This window comes from Alexandromys fortis, unplaced genomic scaffold (assembly GCF_014885135.2).
Source record: "Alexandromys fortis isolate MF-2015 unplaced genomic scaffold, M_Fortis_MF-2015_v1.1 scaffold_227, whole genome shotgun sequence".
NCBI lineage: Eukaryota > Metazoa > Chordata > Mammalia > Rodentia > Cricetidae > Alexandromys > Alexandromys fortis.
The window spans coordinates 789,870-816,228 of NW_026068109.1; the positions used below are offsets into that span (position 1 = coordinate 789,870).

A 26,359-nucleotide genomic window follows, 5' to 3' on the forward strand; every position below is an offset into this window, starting at 1 on the left:
ACAGATGTCAAGAACTATCGCAAATACTGTGTTCCCAAATAAAAACATGCTAAGACACAACTGCCTCAGACTCAATTCTTCATAACAGACGTGGCTGTGAGCTCATGGAGAACAGAGTAAAACTGAGACAGAGTCATTTAATTTGCTGCCATTTATATACTATATAAATCTTACATGCCATATATACAGTGGGGCAAGTGCTTTTTTAATCTTAAAAAAAAAACAAAGATCAACTTTAGACATCTCTGAACAACACAAACTGTATAAATCATACAGATTATTCAGATACACACTGTATTAAATACAGTCTTTCCCCACTCCCGTCTCCTGATGCAGGACCAGTGAATTATAAGTGTATCACAGTTTGATAGCATATCCATATTAAAAATAAAATCACAGTATGATTTTTGTCTGTAACTAGAAACTTGAAGGGATCAAGCTGACGACTCAGACTCCAATATCATATTGTCGAGACGAGACACAGTATAAAAAGTGTTAAGGTAATAAAAACATACTGTAGGCTTTACAAATAATGTCTGGATTATACATTCATAATGCAAATACTCATCATAACTGGTAAATTGATTGGAATAGTTCCACAAAGTTCAAAAACAGAACTTGTCTATAAAATACATCTTCAAATCTTGAATACAACTAAAATGTGAAGCAAATTAGTTTCTAGTATCAGACATTGCAGAGGAAGCCCTCGAAGGTCTGGATGAGAGCTTGGGTCTTTAAATAAGTCTTTAAATTAAATAGACGCACTGTCGTTTTGTCCTTTTGAAGTTCATGGTTCCCGTTGGCCGTGCACCAGATGTCTAGCTTGGAGGAACATTACATGGAATACAAGTAGTCAACCTGAGTCTGTAGTTAAGCAGCATCTGAGATGGTCTATTCCAGGGCATTATTTTCAGTGTGGTTTTATGTACACGGTAATTTACAATATTCAGCAGTGTACAAAGAATCCATTTGGAATAAGGGCAATTAAGAAAAGGTAAAAACTGAAAAAAAAAAGTTGTCCATGGTAAAGTCTGTACAGTATTTACTAAAGAAGCACCACGCAGTTTGGACAAAGTTATTTTCTATGTTTATAATTTAAGCTGGGTTGGGGATGGCTTCTGTTGAAGATGTTGAATCTGAAAGAAAAGAGGTACAGGCGTTAGCTGAATGGAGGCTGGTCTCATGTGCTCTGGGTGTGCTCCCGTTAAATGAGTTTTCTACCTTTCTCAACTGGGAGGCCAGGGAGGCGCCATCTGCTGGGCCCCTCAGCTGTTAATCGCCTCAGACCTCAGATTCCACTTTGACAGAGCTGGAGAGGCTTAAAGTCTTTGTCTTCCTGACACTGACAAAGCCGTTAATTAGCTGCAAATTGAGCTTCTGCAGCAGCTCAATTTAAAGCCCTCTTTGCAGATTGGATGGGACAGACTCCTTTTTGCTTCACCAAGTGTGGGTTAGGAGTTTCCTGTCTCTCAGGGCCATACAATAAAACACCAGCAATTAGGACCCAGCCTATGGCTCTGACCTATTTGATTCCTCTCTGCTCTCAGATACTTAACCCCATGTCTGGATACAAGTGAGTGTCACAGACACAGACCCCCAGGACTCCAATCAATCTTTTCTTCAGAAGGAAACCCACCTCTATCCACTCAGAACTTTTACAAATGATCAAAACACAGACAAGAAAACTGCTTACCATAATCTTTTTTTTTTTTTTTTTTTGTTATGAGGCTGGGGCGTTAATCACCTGGAAGGCAAAGTGAGGAAACAGTTTAACGAGTGTGTACCTGAAGACTCAACTGCAGGAAAAGTTCACTCCCACAGGATGAGCAAGCAGACACTGGCTTGGCAGTGCTACAAAGAACTCCCAACAGAGGATGTTCAAGAGCCACGCCCAAGGACCAGGTCTGCCCCAGCATACAGCTGCACATTCTTATGTGAGGATGAACAGATGTCAGCTCAGAGGGCTGGAGGAAGAACTGGAGTTTACAAGAAGGGGTCAGTGGTGTTCAGAAGAGAAGTGTGGGTGCAGAGTAGCTGCAAACAAGCCACTAGTTTGAGACCACCTGATGTGTGGACTGCCAAAGAGCAAAAGGTTCCACTCAGGGCCAACACATCTGTAGCAACACACACGCCTTTTATTCATGACCATGATCTTTGGGTGTCTGGGGCAGAAATGACAAGCTTTTTATGTCAAGGGCCAGATGATGAAAATCATTTCAATGGGACAGGCCATGTCTTACCTCTACTGAGTGGTTCAAAACAGCACAACACAACACATGGACTTCAGCTAAAGTCTACTGAACCAAAACCTGATTCCACACAGTGCTTCACTTGAACAAATACTACTATACTCAGTACTAGTTAGAGCCACTCTGAATTGCAGGTTAGGCTGTAGCCACAGGGCTACAGTTTTCCAGCCTCTGCTCTGGCCCCACTGACATTCCTATCCCATACGTTTTTTTTACAAGCCAAATGCTATCTAAAGGAAAAGCTCATTAAAAAATGGTAGGAAGAGAAAGGGGCATCCACACACACTGGCACTCAGGTGGGGGAGGGGAACTCACCCTGAACTACAAGGATCCAGCAAGAATCACCTCAGAAAACGGCACCTGGAGGGTACCATAGCCCCACAAGAAAGATACGTCTCTAGAGACCACACTACTGAGTTATGACTTAGCAACTGGAGTACACTAGGGCCTTTAGGGGTTCAGAAGTTAACACAATACACACAGATGTACAAGTAGGCGCATACAAACATACACAAGCATAGAATACTTTAAAAGCCAAAGCTCTACTGTGTGACACATACAGACTCTAAGTTCCAGGAGTCTGAGCACACAGGTTACACTGGGCCCAGCTCCATGCAACTCAGGCCTTCAACAGAGGTCACACCATACCTCTGCTCATAGGGAGGATCTTGTTGTAGGGCATCTTGAGTCAACTCATAACATTCTGTGCCCCTTACATTTCTGTGTTCATTACCTTTCCCAAACACGTTACTCAAAGAGCTGTGTCCTTAATTCCCAGTCTTCTTACCCTGGCCATACTCTGACAGATGACATCTGTCAGGCCGGCTTTCCATCCTTAAATGCTTAGATTTCTCCCGGAAAGAGCCACTGTCTTCCAGAGGCAGGCCATTGGCCAGCAGGAAGGTGCCCTCTGTTCTCCGGAAATGGCCGACAGCCTCATAGCTCAAGGGCTTCGGTAAATGAATCTCAACATCTTTCATAAAGTCCTCTGACTTCCTTGAATGTCTTTTCTTTTTCTTCTTCTTCTTCCGATGTCTATGGAGGTCAGCATCAGAGTATGCTCCCGAAAAATCGGATTCTTGCTGATGCCTGCAGAAGAAGCAGCCAGAGTTCAGCCCCAGGGAAAAACTGCAATCCTGGCTCCCCATCCACTGGGACACTAGCTATGTATCTGTGGGCAAATTTCTCCTGCCAACATGTTGTTTCTTCCCATGGAAACAAGTTTTAAGACCAAGGTCTTCAAATACAACACCATGGTCCTAAGCACGGCTTTACCCTAGCCAGACTTGGCACATTCTGCCATGTGCCCAGGCACAGAACAGAAGGCAGCTGTGACCTGCTGCTGTTTACAAATGGCTATGGCCATCTCCCCCAGTTTTCATGGTAAGTGATATCAGCTAAAAGATACAAAACTTCATTCATGCTCATGAATCAGACAAATTAAGACAGTTGCCACTCCTAAGTGACACAAACCAATCACATGCATGACATACAGCCTATAAAATACCAGCATTGGGGACACTGAGGCAGAAGGATCTAAGTTTGAGCCCCCCCCATGTATGTATGTATGTATGTGTGTGTATATATATATATAACATTTAGAATTAAGGAGACAAACATCAAAGAAAGAAATGGTGTGTCCTAAGCTCACTCCAATCAGGCAGAGAAGAAAATACAACAGATACAAAAAAACATCATGACGTGTCAGGCCTCAGAGAGTTGTTAGGGTCCAATAAATTAAAAGCTTTGTGAAACTTTAGAGATATGTAAAACAACCAAATCTCAGAACTCCAGTGATTAAACAAAAACAGACTGGTGGAGCAAGATCTAGTATTGTCATGAGAGAGCTGGCCATGCAAGCACCGTGGTCACACCAAGCTCAGCCACTGGATCCCCTTCTCCAGGCCTCACCTGGCATCTCGATCCCGGTGTTTATCTTTGGACTTCTTTTTCTTCTTAGATTTCTTGTGCTTCTTCGCCCTTGGCTCTTCTGAAGCGTCCTTCTCCAGATTTTTGTGGGCTTTTTTTTCTAGGCGGCTATCATTTTCTGTAGTCTCATACCTCCGTTTCCTTGACTTGACACTTTCGTGTTCGTGAAAGCGATCAGGGAAGCTGTGGTTGCTGTCCTGCACAGCCAGCGTGGCCTTCTCTTGGGGATGCCTCTCGATGGACAGGGCAAGGCCTGAGGCCTCTCGTGAGCTATGGAAGTGGGGCCGTTCCTTCCCCCGAGGTTGTGGCTCCCAGCCTTTCCGGCCCCAGTAGCTGTCTTTGTGTGGACGCCCAAGCTGAGCAGTGCGTTCATGCTCACGACTACGCAGAGGCCGCCACTCTCGGGCCGTGTATGGGGTGTACCTGTCGTGGTAATACCTGCATTTGTCCCACCTCATCTTGTCTGGGTAGAATCTCTCCCTGACCCAGGCATGCTCATTTTCCGAATGGTGGTACCGGCTCCAGTCCTGCTCTGAGCCATTCCTAACCCGTGAATGATGGTGGCTGTATCTGCTTAGGGAGCGGTGCTCAGGGCTGTCTCTGTCACCATGGCCCAGGTGCTGGCCCCCATTGCAGTACGTATTAATGGGGTGGCGCTCCTGCTTGGACCTCTCTCGACTGTAGCAGCGTCGCTTCTTATGGTGGTGGTCCTCCGTCCGGGCCCTGCAGTCCCTCCCGTGCTCCCCACTGGAGGAGCGCTCTCTCCGGCTCCGATAGTGTCCGCGACCCACTTTCCGGAGGCTGCTCACCTGTGCCTTAGCTGGGGAAGGCTCCTCAACTTTGGGTCCCACCTTGCTTCCATCACCTCTCTCCCCGGGAACCTGCTCAGCAACCCCTTCACAAGAGCTGGTGGTCCAGTCAGGCTGAGGAGGGGGAACTGTGTCTGCAGAGACCCCCGAGCTTCTAGATGAATCTTCGGCCTCCTCAGACACCTCTGTGCTGAGGTAAAGGAAGAGTTTCTGCTCACAGCCCTCGCCTGTGAGTACTGAGGGAGCCGGACTCAGTCTCTCCACCGCTTCAGCCAAAGTGGAGTCCTGCGGGTTCTCAGCTATTTCCCCTTTCGCTGCTTGGGGTGGCTGGCTCGGGTTGGTAGTCAAGTCATCAGGGTCACACAATTCGGGCAGTGGGGTATCCCCCAAGGTAGTACCGGTGGTGTTACAAGGAGCAGTGATGGAGGGCAGAACCTCCACAGGGCTAGCTGAGATAGCTGAGACAATAGAGGAGTCTTCTTTGGTACAGTTGATGGTGGGCTCCTGGGGTGACATGGTTGTAGGGGTCTTCATGCTCCCATTGGTAACTGCCTCTGATGTCTCAAGAGAACCATTCTCATCAGGGCTGGGCTCCAGCTGTGGCACAGGGTCCTTCGGGGGGCTTTCCCCTGTTGTAGTCCAACTACAGCACCATCAAAATAAAGAAACAGAGTGATGGTTAGCCCGACTGCCCACAGGACTGCGGGACAGCTCCACTCAACAGTCTGTACTTTAAGCACAGCTGATGAAGCACAGTATCAAGTTTATCACTCCTGGAAACCAAGTTTTTCTTTTCCCTCAGTAAGTAAAAAGTACAATTTCTACCAGGACTACCTCCTATTTTCACAATTCCATGGTCATAGACACTTCAAACTTTCAGGTAAGTGTCTAACTCATCTCAAGAGCTAAGTGAAGCCAGGAATGGTAGCTATACATACTTGTAACCCCAGCATTTGGGAAAATGGACAAGAATTAGAAGCCAGCCTGATCTACATAGTAAGTTCCAGGCCAGGCCTAAAAAAGTCCAGGGGCTAAGGGTTGTGGCGCAGTTGGTACTACTCACCAGCACACACATACCCCGGGTTCTGTCCTCAGCACTGCGTAGGACAGGTGTGCTGGTTCACACCTGACATCCCAGCAGTCAGGATGAGGCCATTTTCAGCTACACAGGGAGTTGGAGTCCCTGTATCAAATCAAATGTTTCAGAACACCACTGAACCTGTAAGAGGGTGTGCACGAGGACATGTCAGCTGAACCCATCAAGGGATCCTGACTCCTAGTTGCCAGGCTGGTATTTTACTCTTCTAAGAGGGAAGCTGACAAGATCCACAGATGAGCGTGCCCTTCTTTGCACTATCTGATGTGCTCACTCGCACTAGCACACTCACTGACACCACTCCTACCTCTCTTCACCCGATGGGCCCTTTGCCTGGTTGGTAAGCTTGAAGGTCTCGAGGACTTTGTCTTCAGGAACAGACTGTAAAGGAGCAGGCGTCACCTACAGTGAAACAAAGGGGCTTCAGATCCAGTGGCCAGCGCCATGCCTCATGAAATCCAGCTAAGCTATGAAGCTGGAGACCCTCCCTCCCTGCCACTCACCTTTCCAGGAAGACCGTTAAGTTTGGAAAAGAGGTTTTCTGTATGTATATCGGGCTGGACCTGACAGCTGGCACTGTCAAATGCTAGGCCGTTCTCTCTCAAGTCGCTGCCTGCGCTATTAGCACCATTTAGCGTGACAGATTCTTGTAGCTCATGAGGGGAAGCCTCACCGTCCTCGTCTTTAGCTTCTGGCCTGGCACAGGGAGTGCTGGCCATCATGTCTACACCATTCTCCTGGGCCAGGCCCTTCGACTCCTCATCGGACTCTTCTGAGGACTCAGCCCCATAGGGGACCAGCACACTGGAGCTCACCTTAGCCTTGCCGTTCACCATGGGCTTAGAACAGGGTTCACTGGGGGAAACTGCTTTTGCTACTTTATTGGAAACAGATGTCATGGATGCGTTCGAGGTAGACTGTATTGCAGAAGGGTTAGTGATGGTAGAGGAGGGTGTTGCCTTGCTAGGGGCCTCCAGCAAAGGGCCATGGAGGTTGTTATTCAGCTGTGCCTGACCCTGGCGAACAGGCAACTTGTTGTGAATACTGATGGTAATTTTTTGTTTCTTGGGGTGCTCTGGAACAACTGAGGGCCTGCTGACAGACCAGTTTTGCACAGAAGTTGAGGCATTAACAGGACTGGCCCTATTGACGCTGGTGTTTCCGTTAGGGCTTGACATCGAACTACTTGGCGTGTCTTTCACTGGCGTGGTGCCATTCAAGTGTGGTGTAGTCTACAAGGAGGAAGAGAACAGCTGGGTCAGTATTCCAGACACAGTACATACACTTGGTAACTGACAAGCTTCGCTTCTGCTGTTTATCAGCAAATTCCTTTCACACTGCCACACTCCCAAGATGACCCAGACATGAACAAAATGTCCCTGAGAATTTTACTTCCCTGAGTCCAACTTTAATTAAGAACCCAAATCGCTAGTCTAAAGGAGTGTGGGAGTTCACAGTAAGAGGGGTCTTCTACACGCGCTCTAAGCAGCCACTGGATTATTCCCCTACCCTGAAGCGTTTTGTAATAAAGGGCTGCAGTGACCTCAGGCAGCAGATGAGGCAACTCCGTCAGTGAGGCCAGGTTTGGGACTCGCTTTCATGACTCAAGAGTTACCTTCATGACATGGGAAGGTAGCTGGGGTCCAATAAACCCTGGTGCTGCCTGCTTGTTGTTGACGACCCGCTGACTGATTCCTGGACGGGGAGAGGACTGGCCAGGACTATGGGTGGGATGAGCAGGTTCCCCTCCATTTTTCACATCATGTGACCTGGGCACAAAGAATAAAATGGCTTGTATGAGGAAAGACATCTCCTTAGAAGTACCTAGCTTGTCAGACAGAAATGGGACATGGAACTTCCATATCTCACGGACAGAGCTACACATCACCACCCCTATTAGGCTGTCAATGCTGGGTGCTGAGGCAGGACACGAGAAACTGACTCAATGAGCCACCCACCCCCAAGACATATTACATGGCTCTTGTTATCTTGGAACTGGGTGTGTAGACCAGGCTGGCCTCAAACATAAGAGATCCACCTGCCTCTGCCTGTTAGAATTAAAGGTGTGCACCACCACACCCAGCACCAACTAGGTCAATGAAATGTTGGTTTCAGTGTGGGTTTCTTGTTGTTACTGCTGTTGTTTTGGAGACATGGAAATGGTCATTCTGTCATGGTTGAATATCTAGGGATATTTTCAGCTACCTGGGATATTTTGTGGGACTGAGAATGTGGCTGATAGATGGCCTGGCTTGCATGTTTGAGATCCTGGGTTCCACCCCAAGTACCTAATAGAGGAGACAACGTGGAGCCTATATCATATTTCTTCAGAAATAGAACAGGTGTGTTACGAGCCTGCAGCTAACAGCAGTGGGCGCAAGTGCTGGCAGAGCTTGACTGCTGGGGAGGCACTGACAGAGAGCACAAGGGCACAGAGCCCCCTTCCCATGGCCTCCTCAGGGCTGCTGTCCCTCCTTCTATACTTGTCAGCGAGCGAGAAGCTAATGGCAAACTCATGACATGTACTCAAAAAGACCTCAGGCTTAAACACATGGCAATTCATCTTTAACCTGCTGTTTAAAAGGCAGTTCAAAATTAAGTATGTTGATGAAAGGAAGAGAAATTGACCCAACAGCAAAGCTAACAACTTGTTTTCAAGTCAATACCTGATATAAAAGAGCACATAAGCTTGCTGGTTAAGCACCGATCTAATATCACTGGTGGACACGATGGAGTCATTCATCTGATACCAAAGACCATTGCTAGCCTGTCAAAGAAACCACAAAGAGAGGCTGGATTTAGTCTGATGTCAAGGCCCACAGTCAAAAACCACCTAAGAGAAACAGACCATCACCCCTCACTGCTGACCCCATGAACCCAGTGCTATCCCACAGAAAACTTACTAGCTGCCCGGCAGCATACCTTTATGTAGCAAAAGTAGTGGCCAGCATGACAGTTAAAACCAGTGTGTACCAGCACAGCATACAAAACATAAATAATTGGCTCTCCGTTGGGCTGAGACATATAGGGCCGAATATCAAGGTACTCAGGATATTTTACATCCTAAAAATAAACGGAAAGAGTTAGGACTGTTATTTTTGAAGACACAGGTGGCCCATGTTTTCGGCTACAGGCGTACACATAAGGAGGGTGTTCAAGACCTAGAAGCCTTGACCCCAGAAAACCAATGAACAGAATAGAAGAGAGCTGAGGGCAATCCCATTTATGGGTCATAAATTAGGACCCACACTGTGAATCTTCAACAAAACCTCACAGTGACAGCTGCAGCTGTCACTCATGACCAAGTGACTCAAGCATGTGTTACAGCTCTTGCACGTTACTGTATCTTGGCCACTTTCACCATTAATTCGGAAGGAAAGGGGAAAATTCAATGTACAGTGATTAAAAAAAAAAAAACCCACAAATCATGTATATACCTTAGCAATTTTCCCGCCAGTGAAGTTGGCAAAGCGCTTCAGTGAAATGGTGAGAACATTAGAGGACCTATGGATGGTGAATCTCTTTGAAGCTGGAACCATTTTTTTACACCTTGAAACACACAGGAAGGAAGGGTTGGGATGTTTAGTGTAGATACTTAAGTGTTTTAGTTTTTATTTGTCTAAAACACCCTAAGTTAATATTTTAAAACAAAGAAACTAAATTAAAACAAGAACAGCAAACCAACTCTTTAAACCAGCAGTCAAAATAGTAAAATTAGAAATTCCAGGAGGGCTGGGTGTGTGGGCCAGTGGTTGAGCACTTGCCTAGTATGGACAAGACCCCAGCCAGGCTCAGTCCTCCACAACACCCACATACAAAGAAAGATATATAACTGACTATTCAGGAAGATTAAAATTCAAAACCCCCTGCCTTTAAAAAATAATCCAAAACGCTGAGTAACTGATAACATTAAACTGGGGTAGGATGCAGCTCCATGGTCAGGCACTTGCCTAACCCATGTGACACTCTGGACTTCATACCCAATACCCCAAACGAAAAACAGAGAAAAAGAAAATCACCTAAAAAGCACTGAAAATGGAGTCAATTTCTAAATTAGAATAACCACAGGAAAGCACAGCCCTCTCCCCAAAGACGGCAGGAACATGTCACCCAGCCATACTTGCTGCATTTGTACGAGTTTTCTCCATCCAGTTGTTCTGGCTTCACAAACTGCTCCAATGCCTTGGTAACACTCTGAGCAGCCTAGGAAATGGGCACAAACCTCATGTCACCATGCGCACTGCCAGGGGTTGAGATGGACAGACAAATGCACATACCCCTATCCTTTGGCAGAAAAGCAACAGGAAATGTTCACGTGATTTTCTGTTACTGTTTATCGTGTATCTACTTTTATACAACTACACAAAAAATTATGCCCCCATTTTAAAGACAAGCAGATTAAACAGAACAAAGTAGACTGCAGTTTGACTTACACTGGCCTTAAAAAGTAAGGACCAGGCATGTAAACTATGGAATATCTACTTTCTAGACCCACTATGCAACTGTCCAGAGAACAAGGCTTCCAAGCAGAATCAAATGAAAACAGCAGACAGGTAAAGGGATAATCATAAACCATCTTCATAAAAGACAGCAATCTGGGGCTTGAGAGATGGTTCGGAGGCTAAGAGTACTTGCAGCACCACAAAGGCCGCTCACATCTGTAACTCTAGCTCCAGTGGGTCCACCAATGCCCTATTCTGGCCTCTGCAGGTGCCCCCCACCCACATACACACAAGATACACTCACACAGATACACATATATGGAAGTTTCAAAATATTTTTTAAAAAGCAAGCAATCTATTGTGGAGCAGCATAGATCACACCACTAAAGAATAAACTCTTGAGCCGGGCGGTGGTGGCGCATGCCTTTAATCCCAGCACTTGGGAGGCAGAGGTAGGTGGATCTCTGTGAGTTCAAGGCCAGACTGGTCTACAAGAACTAGTTCCAGGATAGGCTCCACAGCTACAGAGAAACTATGTCTCAAAAAACCAAAAAATTCCGAGGGACAGGTTTTGCATTTCTATGCATTATTTCTTTGTTTAGCAAGTACAGAACTACATTTGTAATCAGAAAAACAAAAGCTCCAAACAACAAAAACCAGGAGTGTGAAAATTTCAATGAGCTAAAGTTTCAAAGAGTAACAACCATCTATGTTTGATTGATATGAAAATATATAAACACCAAGGCTACGAAAGGATGTTTTTAACTTCACTACTGTTAAGTGCTGAGCTCACCTTAATCTCCAATGTTATGTCCAGATATGGATCAAAAGTATCTGAAACACCCTTGCAATTTAAACATTTGACTGAAATAAAAGAAAATATGAATAGTAAGTTCTTGCCTTACCGGCTACTGATAGGACAGAATACATTTTTTCCAAATAAAGAACTAAGAGTACTAAGTGAAAAGGATGTAAGTAAATTCTCACACTGTGGATAGAAGTGCCATAATCCTAGCCCCTGTAAGCCACTGGCTGAAATATAAACTGCTATAACCTCTAGATACTTTAGGATTCAGAAATTAGAAGCCTTCACTCTGCGCAAGCGATGGCACACACGAAGGTATCTGATTATGAATGCTCTCAAAACAGACACTTATCCCTCAACAGGAGATGAGATGGAGCTCTGACTGCACCCGTAAGCTTTCTAGCAGAAAGAGAAATATGAAGGGCTTATGCACAGTATGCCCCAGCTCATTCAGTACCAGAAGGATGTACTGAATCTGGACGGGCCTGCGATCTTTTCATTATTACCCACCCCTACTGTTTGCATTTTAAAACCATAAGCATGTATGTTATGATGAATCTTCAAAAAAAGTTTACCTCGCGATCTTAGGTATCCTCCAAATATCTGGCAAACTAGGGTGGTAGCTTGGGTGTGTCTGTCCAATCTGAAAAACATCCAAATAGTGACATTAGAGGAGAGCTCGGCAAATGCTGTGGCCAGATTTTAAGAGCATCTATGTTTATAAAGGAACAACAATTCGGAGAATCACAAAAGATGACGTCAGAAATGCGTGGCAGCTGGAGACTATCCCACTGTGAGGACTTGGTGAAGGATGCAAGGACTTGCTATGATGCCTGAGGTAGAGAACTGAGAAGATGCTCTTTACAAACCTGCGCTTCTTTCTTTGCTGAGGCCTGGCAAGGGGAGTTAAGGCAGAGCACCTTCCTCTGTTCAACACTAATGGTACCCAGACCAATCCTTAAGACTTGAGACAAAAGAGCAAAGAGAAACATGTACAGGTGTCTGGAACACAACAGGTGGGTTGGGATCTTTCCTAGTCTTCCTGAGTTTTAAGAAGCTACAGAACTGATAAATGAAGGGGGTGTGGAGGGCAGATTTCTGAGTCTGGAGATGAACATGGAAAGCATTAGGCATTGCTAAAAGGAAAAGCAGCTAGAATCATACCTGGAAACTAAACAGCAGCAAGACTACTACCCAGCATGTAAGATCAACAAATTTGGATGGTTACAATAAGTCCATTTCCTGACTTTTAGTCTTTTTACAATGGTGCAAATCAGGAAAAGGAACCTTCAAAGAGACAAGCTGAAAGCATGACGTCATGAACTGACATCGACTCTGCTGTACTTACTTATTGCTGCCATTTAAACATGCTTTCTGCATGGCATCAACTGTGTACTGAAGAAATTCATGGGCATCTTCTTGGTTTCCAAAACGGAAGTGTCTAGCTATACCTGTAAGATTTGAAGAAAGATAGGCCTTATTATTACACACCCTGTGCCATGGTGATATCACTGAAAGATACACCTGGAACTATGTCCCTGGAAAAACCCTGAATGACCTTATTTTTTGAGGCTTAGTCTTATGGATCTCAGGCAGGCGTCAAACACTGCACTAACTGAAGATGACCTTGAACTCCTGATGCCCCTGACTTTAGTTCCCAAGCATCTCTTATTTTCAACAACTTTTTAGGCAAAAAGATTATAGCTTGTCACTGTATAACCATATACCTTTCTATAATTACCCTGAATGAGTTCTATATTGTTATTACAAAATTGGCTAATTAAAATGATAAAAAGATATAGTACAAAAAGCACATTGATATGCTGGGCATGATAGTACAGGCCTGCCTATGCTTTAGTACTTGAGATGTGGAAATCAGGTGTTCAGAGCCATCCATGGCTACACAGAAAGTTCAAGACCAGGCTTGGACACAGGAGACCCTGTCTCAAAACACATGAAGTGTGTAAAAAAACTGTATACAAGCCCTGAATGGTGTTGTACACCTGCAATCTCAGCACCTGGGAGGATGATGCAGGCAAAGTGCCATGAGTTTGGGGCCAGCATGGACTACAGAATGAGCCCCTCTCTCAAAATACAAAAAGGAGGAGATCTGGACGACAACAAATAACTAGACATGGAGTACCGACAGGAGCTACTGCAGTTGAAACTTACGTCGCATTTCATTGATGACGAACATCGGCTTGATAACGTCTCCAGGGTTGCTGAGTGCCTGGGTAATGTGTGTTTGCATTATGCACATCATACAAAATCCTTCTGCGTGGCCTGCAAGATAATGAGAATCCAAATGAGCAAAATGTGACAATATACAACAGGAAGGTAGATCAGAAATGAGGGCAGACGCCCAGAATGCAGCAACAGTGCCAGTTACCATGTGCATGCACTGAGCTGCTGCTATCATTTAATTATCTGGGAAGGTTGGGTGAAAAGTATATACTGATGACTTTAAGGACCAGAGAAGAAATGTGCCCAAAGTCAGGTATTTATTAAACAGTAAAAATGCAAGATGAAAATGCTGGATTTTTCCGTGAAGAAGGCTGCTCTGAGCACACAGTGTCAACAACTACAGCAGCAGACACCTGTGCAGCACAGGGACAGGCACTTGCTGAGCATGAGTGAGACTCTGAGTTCAATCCCCAGCAATGAAAGGAAAAAAAAAAACTTCACATTACAAACAAAAATTAATTAAAAGGAATCACTGACTCAAAAAAAAAAAAAAAGGAAATGTCTAGAAGAAAACAGAGTAAAATATCTCTGACCTCAGACTAAGTAAAAATGTTTACATTTTATTTACTGCATGTGTACGTGTTTGGACGCACAGGCCAGTGTAAAGGCAGAAGACACGGTGTGGGAGTCGGTTCTCTCCATCCACAAAGGAGCCCCAGGTACTGAACTCAGGCTGTGAGGCCTGGGGGCAAACCACCTGATTCTCCACATCATCCTGCCAGTTCAAGATTTCTTAAAGAAGATTTAACATAACTGATAAAAAATAAAAAATAATGAACTACAAATAATAAACTTTCCAAAAGACACTGAGATCAAAGACACCTATTAGAGAAAACACAAGTCTCAGTCTAATAGTTCCAAAATATATAAAACCCCCAAAATTCAACAACAGGAAAACCAGCTAGTTCACAGCGAGACAAGATTTAAAGGGGCAGGGGGAGCTGAAGATGTAAGTGCAATTGGCAGACTGCTGAAGCCCTGTGTTCTATCTTCAGCACTCTATGAACAGGACCAGGACGTGGTGATGCACACCTGTAATCCCAGCTCTCTGGAGGCAGAGGCAGGAGGATCAGAAGTTAAAGGTCATCTTCCACTATGCAGTCTAGGCCTGCCTGGGCTAGGACCCTATCTCAAGGGAAAAAAATAAAAAAGATAAAAGATTTTTCCCATCATTACTAATTAGGGAAGTGCAAATAAAAGTCACAACAATCAGAAGACACTAAGTATTACTGAGAATGGTCACAATGGTGAAGACTGGGGCTGAGGGTATAGCTGAGGGATAGAGCATTTGCCTAATAAGGAGACCCTGGGTTCAATAAATAAATAAATAATCAAAATCAAAACCCTGCTCATACCCTGTGTTTGAAAACGCATGGTGCAAATAGAACCTTCATCCCTGCTGGTCAGGGCTTAAATATCACAATCCCTTTGGAAACAGTTCTGAAGTATTTAAAAGTTATGTGTCCAGCACAGGATGAAGTCATTTCATTCTCACCCAAGAGAAATAACATACTTCTTTTATAAAGACAAACAAATATTTCTACCAGCTTCTTTTTTTGATTATTTATTGGAGACAGGGTCCCAGGTAGGCCAGAATGGCCTGGAACTCTGGTTTTGGGCTTTTTGTTTGTTTGTTTTTCAGACTGAAGATTAAACCAAGGGCCTGATGCATGCTAAGTGAGCATACTACCACTGAGCTAAATGCCATGCCCACGGACATGGAACCCCACATCTATTTCATGTTCACTTCAGAGGAAGACAGCAGTGGGGAAGCAAAGCACAGCACCGAACACATGCACACCAGAGCACACAGCACTCACATGTCTTGGAGTGCTCATGAGATAACATGTAATTGGCGAGGGGTGGTGTGTAGGTCAGACACTGCAGTGCAGCATTGGCGAAACAGGTATTGCCCAGATTCTGGAGCCCAGCGCCAACTCGATGAGATTGTTGCCACTTAAGACAAATCTTTTCAGATGGAAACAGAACCTTTTGAGGAGGAGCAATGCCATCACCTAGGACTTAAAGAAAACAGAGCAAAAAAATTAAAAACAAAGACTTGCACACTTCATAAGCAAAACTCACAGCAATGCCTGAGTCTGGTCAAGATCCTACACCTCATTACCAGCCTGCCACACACACCGAGGAGAAAGTCACACTCGAGTCTAGAGCCTGGGGTGAGAATAACTCCACTCTCATTTGACTTCTTTAACAAATCATTTTCAAAGACAAGGGATGGATACAAAGAAATGATCTTAAGAGATATAAATCCACTTACTGTGTAGTATTCATTTAAACTAATTAAAAAATACAAACTAGATTTGTGTGTGTGTGTTCCCACATTGTATGCACAAGCACTGGTACCCATGAAGGCCACAAGAGGCCTTTATATTTTCTCATACTTTATGTTCTACCTTTATATTTTCTCATACTTTTTCATAATAAGGGTCTGGGGATATAGCTCAGTTAACAGAATGTGTCCCTAAAAGGCACAAAAAGTCCTGCGTTTGATTCCCAGCACTGCCTCTCATCCCAGCACTCAGGTGATAGAGACGAGACTCAGGAAGACAAAAAAAAAAAAAAAAAAAAAATCAGGCCAGGGCCGGGCAGTGGTGACACACACCTTTAATCCCAGCACTTGGGAGGCAGAGGCAGGTAGATTTCTGGGAGTTTGAGGCCAGCCTGGTCTACAGAGCTAGTTCCAGGACAGGCACCAAAGCTACAGAGAAACCCTGTCTTGAAAAACCAAAAAAAAGAAAGAAAAAAATCAGGCCAGTTTTGGCTACATAATGAGTTTGAGGACAAGATAAAGTTTATCCTTCAATAAATTGGGAATTTACAAAAACCACTCACATCCCGATAACTAAAGTCACTCCACCCTCATATCTGCAGCCCAGGCTAACAGTGGCAGGGGGGTGGGTGGAGAATGACTGCTCACTAGAAGGAATCAAACAGTGCCAGTCTTGAAAACCACTGCCTTCCTCAAACATTCGCACAGGAGTTCCTGACAGTAATTCTGCAATCATACCTTGATCCTTTGGGGGTGATGGCTTTGATTTATCAGGTACAGATGAATTGGAATAAACTACAGCACCAGGCACTGGCCCTAAAGAAAGTGTATGATTTGAAACATCACTTATTGAAGACACAGCACCCCAGCTGGCAGAGCCTGTGTCCATGTCTTCAGGTGAGACCGCCTCAGAACTGCCAGGCTGGTTCTGACAGGTTGATGGGTCTGAAGGTTCAGTTTTGTCAACTATGGTCATTTTTCAACCCTGTAAAAGACAAAAAGTATGTTTTGTTGTTTCAAAGTTGTTTCAAAGGGTGAGGCAAGCAGTCTACATAAGTAGCCACTGTATCTTGGAAATTTTTGACTAGCCATTTAAAACTCTTTAAACAAATCACCCAAATATAAAACATTAGTGGGGGTAGGGATGTTGCCTAGAATCCAGGAAGCCCGGGTTTTATCTCCCAAATCTCATAAACTGGACCAGCAAAGTGGTGCAAGCCTGTGATCCCAGCGTTGGAGAGGTGGTGGCAGGAAGAGCAAGAGTTCAATACAAGACCGTCTCAAAAGCAGCAGCAGCAACAAAAAACCCATATCCTATACCAAATCCCCCAAATCATCTTTCAGTTTATAATTAGGCATCTCAATTCACAATTATATATATTTAAATAAGAACCTTTTTTTAATCTCTACTACTTAAAAGCTAGGAATATTCTACACTTTAATTTTTTTTATTTGACTACATTTTCAATTTATACACCATTTCAGGGGAAATCTCAATTACATAAAGAGAATATTTAGCTTTGATTTTTAACTCAAAGTCTAAAATACCATTGTATGAAATTTGAAGTTTTGAAAAATTATAGCTACAGAAAAGTCTTACCAGTGAAATTCATTTTCCTGAAGAAGTCTATGTATATGGATTAACTTTTAAAATTAAACCTGTAATTTTACTAGCATCAAACTTTTAACACAAATGCATTTAAATTTAATTCTCTCTGGATCTTATTTTCAAATATATTAATTAAGCTTTTTTTTCTATGTACTGGGCATCATATTAATTGCTGAATACATACTAACTTGCTAAATTTTCATGATGAACCTTTGATCAGTCAAAACCTGCAAGATTTACAATGAAGTAATAATACAACTCAAACTAGTCAGTGACCGGGACTAGAGAGCCAGAACCAAGAAACCCAGCTAGGCTTCTGTCTAGCCGCTGCACCACCCGGCCAAAAAGCACTTTTAGGAATGGTACAGGCGCCAGGCAGTGGTGATGCATGCCTTTAATCCCAGCACTCGGGAGGCAGAGGCAGGCGGATCTCCATGAGTTCGAGGCCAGCCAGGTCTACAAGAGCTAGTTCCGGAACAGGCTCCAAAGCCACAGAGAAACCCTGTCTCAAAACAAACAAACAAAAAAACCCAACAACAACAAAAAAAAAAAGGAATGGTACAGGCAGCCACACCCTGAAGAAGACGTCCCTGTAGTGCTCTTCTTCCTAGTATCTGGAAGTGGCACGCTTTGGTCTCTGGAGTGCTCCCACCATAGGCTTATCCATTTCAGTCCCTGTTCTATTTGAGTTCTTGCAAGCTATTATTTTCCATCTTTCTACATCTGGCCAGTAAACTTTCAATTCCCAGGCTTAGAATTCACTCCTCTGGCATGCTTTCCGTAACAATTCCTTTCACCCCAAGACTGGATTAGAAACACATCCTAAAGGGTTTCCTTGACAACACTTTTCACCCCAAGACTGGGTCAGAAACCCCTCGTAAAGAAAGACTCCTTGTTCAGTAAAACTTACTCCACCCTACCTGGCATGGAGAAAGCTTTCCAAACGTGTTAACAAATGAATGAAATCATGCAAACAGGAAGTAACTAGTGTTTGCTTTTAGCACCAGTTTGTGCTGAGTGATTTATATAAGGTATCTCATTTAATCCTTTAAAAACTCTGAATTAAGGAAGTACTCTAAACTTTGGCCTTTACAGAAAGCAATGAAAGGCTCGTGTACTTGCCACCTCAGTGACAGTGTCACCACGTGCTTCTACTCACAAGGTTGTTTCTTAAAAACTTCAACCTTCTTGTTTACAATTTTAATTAAAGTACAATGTGGGGACAGTTACATAAAAATAGAAAGTCAATTATATCTGATTTGAATATTTAATCAAGATAAATGACCTTCATTTACAAGAAAGACTGAACCTATTAGCCAAATAAAGCTTAAACTTTTCTCATCCTACAGGCAAAACAGAAATAAAAAGTGTATTGATGAAAGGAAGGAAAAAAGGAACAGAAGGGAGAGTTAAAGGAAAAAAGTCAAAATTGGGTAATAAGACTAATCTATCCTTAGTAAATTAACATTAATAAAAGTTCTTGATTTTCCTGGGATAAGCAACCTTTCCAGACAATGATTAACAATTAAATAAAACATCATTATTCTAGGGAAAGTGGGGCAGTAGGCTTAACAGAAAAACACAACTCTAGTCATCAGTAAGTATGGTATTGTTTGATTCTGGCAAGACTAACCAAATCCATCATCATCTTCATTTTGATATTCAGCCAATGAAATCTTACCCTAAAATTATCCAGTATCAAACTAAACTCTGCCTCTTATAGAGATAACCTTACTGAAAACCCAATACTGTGTAAGACAGGATTCATGTGACTTCTGTTCTTTATTCTAACTAAAGCTTCTGAAAGTTAGGGTTCAAAATAGGACTACGAAAGTAACTTCAATGAAAGTTGAGCCTTTCTCCTGACACCCCCATGATATACAAAGTTACCAGAGACCATTTAAAAAGACTCTCTATCTAGCAACCAGAACAGGGACCAGAGTTGGATAAATGTGCAGGGCTAAGAACCTTTACTTGGTTATGTCTCTTTGATGGGGAGTAAATGCTAGGCTACTGTTAACCCTTTTCAGTATAAAAAAAGGAGTACCACAACACACTGTGTCACTCCACACACACTGAAGGAATAAGGTCGACACACATACACAAAAAACATACACTTTTTCATAAACAATATAATACAAGTTCTTGTAACATTTGCATCTTAAGAAACTTTAAAAAGATACCACTTGAATTTTAATTCTATTTAGGTAAACGGAATGATTAGCCCTAAACCTTTGCGAATCAAGCACTTGCTGTAGTCCTGATTCAATTACAGAAAAGAAAGTGAAAGTGTCCTTAAGTAAAAACAACTGTAACTGATTATTCAGACCTATGCACCTGAATGAGTGGCATGGTAAAAGCAAATGTTTAAGATTCACACTTTGCAAAAAAAAAAAAACATTATCCTCCATAAACAGCTATGAGAATCTGAATCCGGTAGTTACTTTAAAAGGGGCGTTAACTAGTTTCTCAACACTTTTTGTTACTTGAGTGCATTTACTTGAAAGAACCAAACAAGCAAGCCCTAAGGTCTTCAAATATAAAAGAGCTATTCAACAAAAGTAATCTCAACTGTATTCATTCTAGGGAGGTTAAAGTCCTAGATCGTAAAACTTTGGTCCCGTCAAATTTTCATTTTAAACATTTGAACCCGATCCCCCCCCCCCCCCCCCCCCCCCCCCCCAGGTAAGTTGGTTCTTCCTGCCCCAAAGATAAAGAACGTGAGGGAGGAAGGCACACTTGCTTTATTTCGGAGGGGAATGAACTACGGGGCTCCTCCCCCCCCAACATCCCCGGCCGCCCGCCTCTCCTTCGGGTGCCCGCTCTGGCGTGGGCAACTGGGGCGTTCTGCGGGGAAGCCGAGTGGCCCGCGCCTGGGTGGGAAAGTTTGTCTGGGGTAGGGGCGGGGTGGGGGTGGGGAGGCCAGCCCCGAGCTCCGAGGGCCGCCCAGGGTGGCAGTCACGCGGGGGGCGGCGGGCGGGCCACGGACGCCGGCTACACTGTCCCGGCGTGCACACGCCCACCCCGGCAGCTCCAAACCCAACCGGCGGCCCGAGAGCAGCCGGCAGCAGCGCGGCCCCGCCACCGGGTCGAGGGGGCGGGCTGGGGCCGGTGGGGGTGGGAGCGCGGTGGCCATGGCAACCAGGGGGGTCCGGCCCTCCCCGTGCAGCCCCAGCGCTGCCTTCGCTGCGAGCCCTCCCGCCCGCCTTGGCCGCCACCTCCTGCTCCGCGGGCCTGGCTCGGCCGGGCGGCAGCAGCACCCGTTCCGCAGCCGTGGGGTTCCCGGGCCGCCGGGTGGCTGTAGAGGGGGCGGCGGGAGAGGGGCCGCGCCAGTCCCGGCGGGCCGCGGCCGGCTGAGGGTGGCGGGGCGGCTGAGGCCGCGAAGCCAGGACACGCGGCCGGGCCCCACGCCAACCTGCAGCGAGCGGGAAGGAGGCGGGAGCTTACCTGACCCGGCTCGGCACTCGCTCCATCCCCCTCGGCCGCCGCCGCCGCCGCCGCCGCCGCCGCCGCCGCCGCCGCACACAGCCCAGCCGCCCGGCGGGGGACAATGACGTGCCTCCATCCGGGCACCGCCGCCGCCGCCTCCGGGTCAGCGCCGCACCCGCAGCTCGCCGGCCGGGCCGCCAGGGGGCGCGCCAGGGCCGCGCCCGCACGCGCCGCCGCCACGGCCTCCGCCGCCCAGGGGCCGTCGCACAAGAGGCGCGGCGCGCAGCTAACGGGCCCGGCAAGCGCGGGAGGGGCCGTCGCCCAAGGGCGGCGGGGCGCGGGTTGGCCTCGCGCGTCAGCTAAGCGCCGGGCGCCGCCGGAGAAAACACGCTGATTGGCCCGACGCGCTGATTGGCGGGGCGCACTGATTGGCTAAGGCGTCCGGCAGCAGGGCGGGGAGGGGCCGCTTCCGTTCGGAGTTACCGGAGCTGCCCCAGTTGGGGCAGTAAAGCGAGAGCTCACCTGAGCTTCCCAACCGTGGAGATTGATGCCTCTCCTGCGCTTGGCCCTGCCCACGGCGGTGGGGACCCTGGGCTCCACGACCTCTGGCTTTTAGGCCCACGGGCCATCACTGCAACGGAGGCTTCGCTCTTCACCCTACGGAGCCCGGCTGTGCAAAGGGACAACTCTTGCACCCCGTCGACATTTAAGCCTTAGCTCTGCAGTGTTTGGGGCTACTGAGGGGCTCTTGCATCTCAGTGCTATTTCGTGGGTCTCGAGGCTGGACGAGAGTAATATATCCTTGCATCCTCTCCTTTACAGCGCCTGCCTGTGGCGTCCATTTAGGACACAGCCCTGAAGTGCACTCACTGCTCACCCAAGTTTTTCACCCCTTACAGTACCAATTCGCTCCACTCTACTGATCCAAGGAGCCGTGGTGCTGACTAACTAACTACTCCCTTGTCTTCTCACTCACTAAGCCTAGTCTAATTGACTCCACCGGCACTCCATTCTGGTTTCACTTTACTATTGTGGGCAGTTTTTTGTTTTTTAAAACACAGATCCAAAGATACTTCCCCTCTTCAGAGCCTTCCTCGCGCCAGAAAAGAGGCTAAACTCCTCAGCTTGGGTATTGAAAGTCCCATGATTCCCAGTACAAGTGAGTCTGAGACAGGAGGATCACAAATTTGAAGGCAGGCTGTGCTACATAGTTAAATCCAGTCTCAAAACAACAAAACTCAAACTCCACATTTCCTTTTTTTTTTTTTTATGTGTTCCAGCCACAGCCCGCTCTGCTCACCTCACCATTCTAGGTCCTGTGTTTGTAGATAGGAAGCCTATATACCTACCCATTCTACCAATCTTATTACTGTCCCTGTAGGTTGATTATAAAATGTCTGTTATGTATTTGGAGCAAAAAGTGAAGTACTTGGAGGAAATAAGGGGAAAGAGAGTCCCAGTTGCTCAGATTCAGCATCTGTCAAGATTACCACAACTTTCTTCTTTACAAAGAATGGTATTGGAATTTCACCATCGTGGACCTTTTAACAATAAGAGATTTGCAAAAGGTGAGGTAGCTTATGTCTGTAATCCTGGAATTCAGGGGCTGAGGCAGAAGGATTACCATGAATTCAAGCCAGCCTGCACCACATACAGAGTGAGAGCCTCTCTCAAATTGTGTGCGCGCGCGCGCGCGCGCGCACACACACACACAAATAGTTTTTGCAATGTGATGGAGCATGTCTGTAATCCAGTTCAGCCAACACTACGTAGTGAGACTCTGTCTCAAATATGAGCTGACATTGATAGGCTCAGTACTTTGCTTGCCTTTTCCAAATGCGTTTCAAGTACTAAATCCAAATACTAAAGAACTGAGGAACTAAATTGTTGCTATTCATCTTAGCTTTATGGTATTTCAAAATGTTTCCCTTTGAAGTTTCCCCCTCCCTCGCTCCTTCCCTCTTCTCTCTCCTCTCTCTCCTCTCTCTCTCTCTCTCTCTCTCTCTCTCTCTCTCTCTCTCGCTCTGTTGAGGTTTATTAAGAAAGGCGGGTTGGTAATTGTTTTTAGAGGCAGGGTCTCATTCTGTAAACTGGACTTAAACTCAACAATTTCCTCCTCAACCTGCAAGTGCTGGGATTAAGGATTTAACTGAAGGGGAAAAGAGAGAAAAGGGCCCAAGAGTCTCAAGAGACACTCAAGTCTAATTTCATTTTACATAAAGTTTGATACCCTTCATTCAGATCACTTTAACAATTCGAGTAGAAACTTTTTCATGTATGTAGTGTGTGTGTGTGATTGTATATACTCAATGTATGTGGAGACCAGGAGTCAACATATTTGTGTAGTGTGTGTATGCACCCAGATGTGTGTGGAACAATTTCAGGCGCGTGCACTACAGGAATCCAACCGTTGACTTTGGATGTCTTCCTCAGTAGCTCCGTATGTTGTGTATGTGCATGTCTGCATGCAGGCGGACTCCCCCATGTGTGTATATATGGAGGACGGGTTAACTTCTGCTATCTTTATATACTGCACACTTCCTTTTTTGAGAAAGCTTTTCACTGAACCAAGAGCTTGGCTAGATGGCATCCATCAAGCCCTTGAGATCCACGTCCTCTGTCAGCTGTATTGTGCCCCCTCCCCACTCCCTGGCACTGTGAGGACACTCCAGTAGCTGTAGCGGATACACTGTTCCGGCTGTGGCACTTCAGGTTGCCTGCACTGGTCTTGCATTGCACTCCTAAAGCAAGACAGAGCTGAGTGAACTCTAGAAGCTCCTACCATCATTTTACCAAGCTAAAAGGACTGCTTCCTTGTTATTCTTACCATATGCCTCATTCCTAGCTATATAAGTAGGCTATGTCCTGATCATTTTTCTTCTGAAACAATCTTTTTTTTTGAAAAATGCTATCATGTACTTCTGATTGTCCCCCAAACTGGCTATGTAGCTGACTTAGAACTACTGATCCTCCTACAGCCACCTCAGGAGAACTGAGATTACTGGGATGTGCCATCTTGTCTGGCATCAGTATATCTGTGTGTGAATGTGTTTGTTGGCACATTTATGTGGTGAGGGCATGCACATGTGTATGTGTCTGCATGTACATTCCAGAGAACTTTAGATACCACTAGTCAGATGGCATTGACATTTTTTGAGACAGTGGCTTTCACTGGCCAGGAACATGCCAAGAACACTAGACTGGCAGACCAGAAAGACACAGGGACCTGCCTGATTTTACCACCCCAGACCTAGGAAAACAAGTCCACGCCACCATGCCTGGCAGTTTCCCATGAATTCTGGCCATCTATCTTAGGTCTTTATGCTTGTAACAACTTTACTGAAGGGTCCATGGGCATTCCAGTGAAACGGCTCTGTAGGAAAAGGTGCTTGCTGCCAAGCTTCAGTGCCTGAGATTGATTCCTGGGACTAACATAGTAGAAGGAGAAAACTAATTTCCTCAAGTTGTCCTGTGGTCTCCACCCTAAGCATGTGTGCAGCCCCCAACAGGAAATAAAGGTAAAAATATTTCAATAAAGGATTACACGCACGGATACATTTGCTGGGACAGGGTTTCATATTATGGCCCAGGCTAGTCAAGAACTCAAAGAAATTCCTCCTACCCAGCCCCATGAGTGCTGGGTATGCAAGTATGAAGCACTCGACATAATTTACATTTTGTTTCTTATGATGTTTGACATTACCCAAAGCTTGCAGACTTGGGAAGACTCCCCTCCTACAGTAGTTGACTGTTGAAAGATAGTATGTATGTATGTGTGTGTGTGTGTGTGTATATATATATATATATCTCAGGAGGACATCTTCCATTCACAAAGTAAGCTGACTGAAACTCTAGTCATACATTTCCTTACTTCCTACTCACTCTCAAACATGTATGTTGCCTCTGCAAAGTCATGAAAAACAAGTAATAGGCAATCACTTCTAAAATCCCACCAAAATTACTATCACTTGCCAATGCTAACTTACCTAACTCTTCTTGGGTTACATTTCATCAAAAATGCCAATAGAGATTCTTCCTCAGGCTCTCCCTTAATTCCACTTGTGTTATTGTTGTTGACAGTTCAGATTAGTCCTGGAGTACCCTTTGTTTCCCAGGCTCAATTCAAACCTGGGTACCCCGAGTAATGGGATTACAAGCCCATACTACACACTGCTTTTTGTCATTCTGATCCAACCTGGGATCTGCCTGAATCTGCCTGACCTGAAATACAGCCCTCCTTAGGTGGAGTTTCTGTTAAGCATCTTCCTTCCAGATCTTCAGATCGCCTCCTGGAGCTGTAATGTCTTCACCATCCCACCTCTGACAGCTGCATTAATATGCTACAGGCGACTGGAAAGGGGGCAGTGGAGGTATAGGACTGCAGATAAACCAAGTGTCTAACTTACCTCAAGAATTAGAAGAAGGAAAGTAGAGGACTTGAGGAAATCTCAACTGTGGAGATTCAACTGGTTGGAGGCTAGCAATAGATTTGACCCTGAGGGTCAGAGGTCTTAGGACCTGAAGGTGTTAGACCTAAGGGCTGACCTCACATATGAGTCTCCTAGAAGCAAAGATGTGAGCTTGTCATTAAGAAGGTAAGTGTCTTTGCCCCTGAGTCTGATGACCTGAATTCCACCCTTAGGATCAACAGAGTGAGAGCAAAGAACTGCTTTAAGCTGTCCCTCAGCCTCCAAGCATGTGGGTGTGCAAACACACACCGTAAATGTAATACAAACATTTGTAAAGAAAAGATACTAGGACTATGGAATAATCTTAGAGGGTTGAGTGATTCCTTAGGATGCAGGAACCATAAGTCCCTCCTCAAAAAAACAAATAAGGGGTCAAAGATAGCTCGGGAATATATAGCTAGCATTCCTGAAAGTAAAAGCAACTACTTCTGGAGTTCAATGTCATTCTGAGCAACACAGTGAGTTCATGACTATCCTACATGGTTGCATGAGAACACAACACAGTGTTAAAGGTTCTGCCTCAGAATCTCTGCTCATTCAATTTTTTTTTTTCAAGACAGGGTTTTTCTGTGTAGTCCTGGCTGTCCTGTAACTCACTCTGTAGACCAAGTTGGGCTCGAACTCACAGAGATCCATCTGTCTCAGCCTCCCAAGTGCTGGGATTAAAGATGTGCAACACTATCATCTGATAGCTTGACCATTCATTTTTAATATTTTCCCCCTCTGTGTTTTGTGTGTGTGTGTGTGTGTGTAGGGAATACATGCCATTGTATGCATGTGGAGGCGTGTGTGTGTGTGTGTGTGTGTGTGTAGGGAATACATGCCATTGTATGCATGTGGAGGCCAATGAACAGCCCTGATATTGTCCGTCCCTTTCATCTTTAAAAAAAGCAGACTTACTTTTATGTGTATGCGTGTTCTGCTTGCATGTACGTAAGTGTACTGTGTACATTCCTAATACCCATGAAGACCAGAAGATGGCCACCTG

At 45.3% G+C, this 26,359-nt stretch overlaps 1 protein-coding gene across 2 annotated transcripts; it reads right to left on the reverse strand.

Moving 5' to 3' along the window:
* Positions 1-184: 184 nt before the first annotated feature.
* Usp42 (ubiquitin specific peptidase 42) lies at positions 185-21,084 on the reverse strand. 2 transcript variants are annotated; one of them, XM_050124375.1, is made up of 18 exons: positions 20,921-21,083; positions 16,603-16,849; positions 15,395-15,595; positions 13,503-13,613; positions 12,679-12,781; positions 11,906-11,973; positions 11,319-11,389; positions 10,204-10,286; positions 9,521-9,632; positions 9,006-9,146; positions 8,750-8,850; positions 7,699-7,852; positions 6,587-7,315; positions 6,391-6,485; positions 4,161-5,630; positions 3,037-3,338; positions 1,694-1,744; positions 185-1,136 (listed from the first exon to the last, which is right to left on the reverse strand). In XM_050124375.1, the coding sequence occupies exons 2-17, from the start codon at positions 16,838-16,840 to the stop codon at positions 1,737-1,739; spliced, it is 3,987 nt and encodes a 1,328-aa protein (XP_049980332.1). In that variant the 5' UTR covers positions 16,841-16,849; positions 20,921-21,083; the 3' UTR covers positions 185-1,136; positions 1,694-1,736. The 2 variants fall into 2 exon arrangements, 1 of the variants encoding a protein (XP_049980332.1); XR_007589026.1 differs by having other exon boundaries at positions 1,694-3,338; positions 20,921-21,084.
* Positions 21,085-26,359: the final 5,275 nt, after the last annotated feature.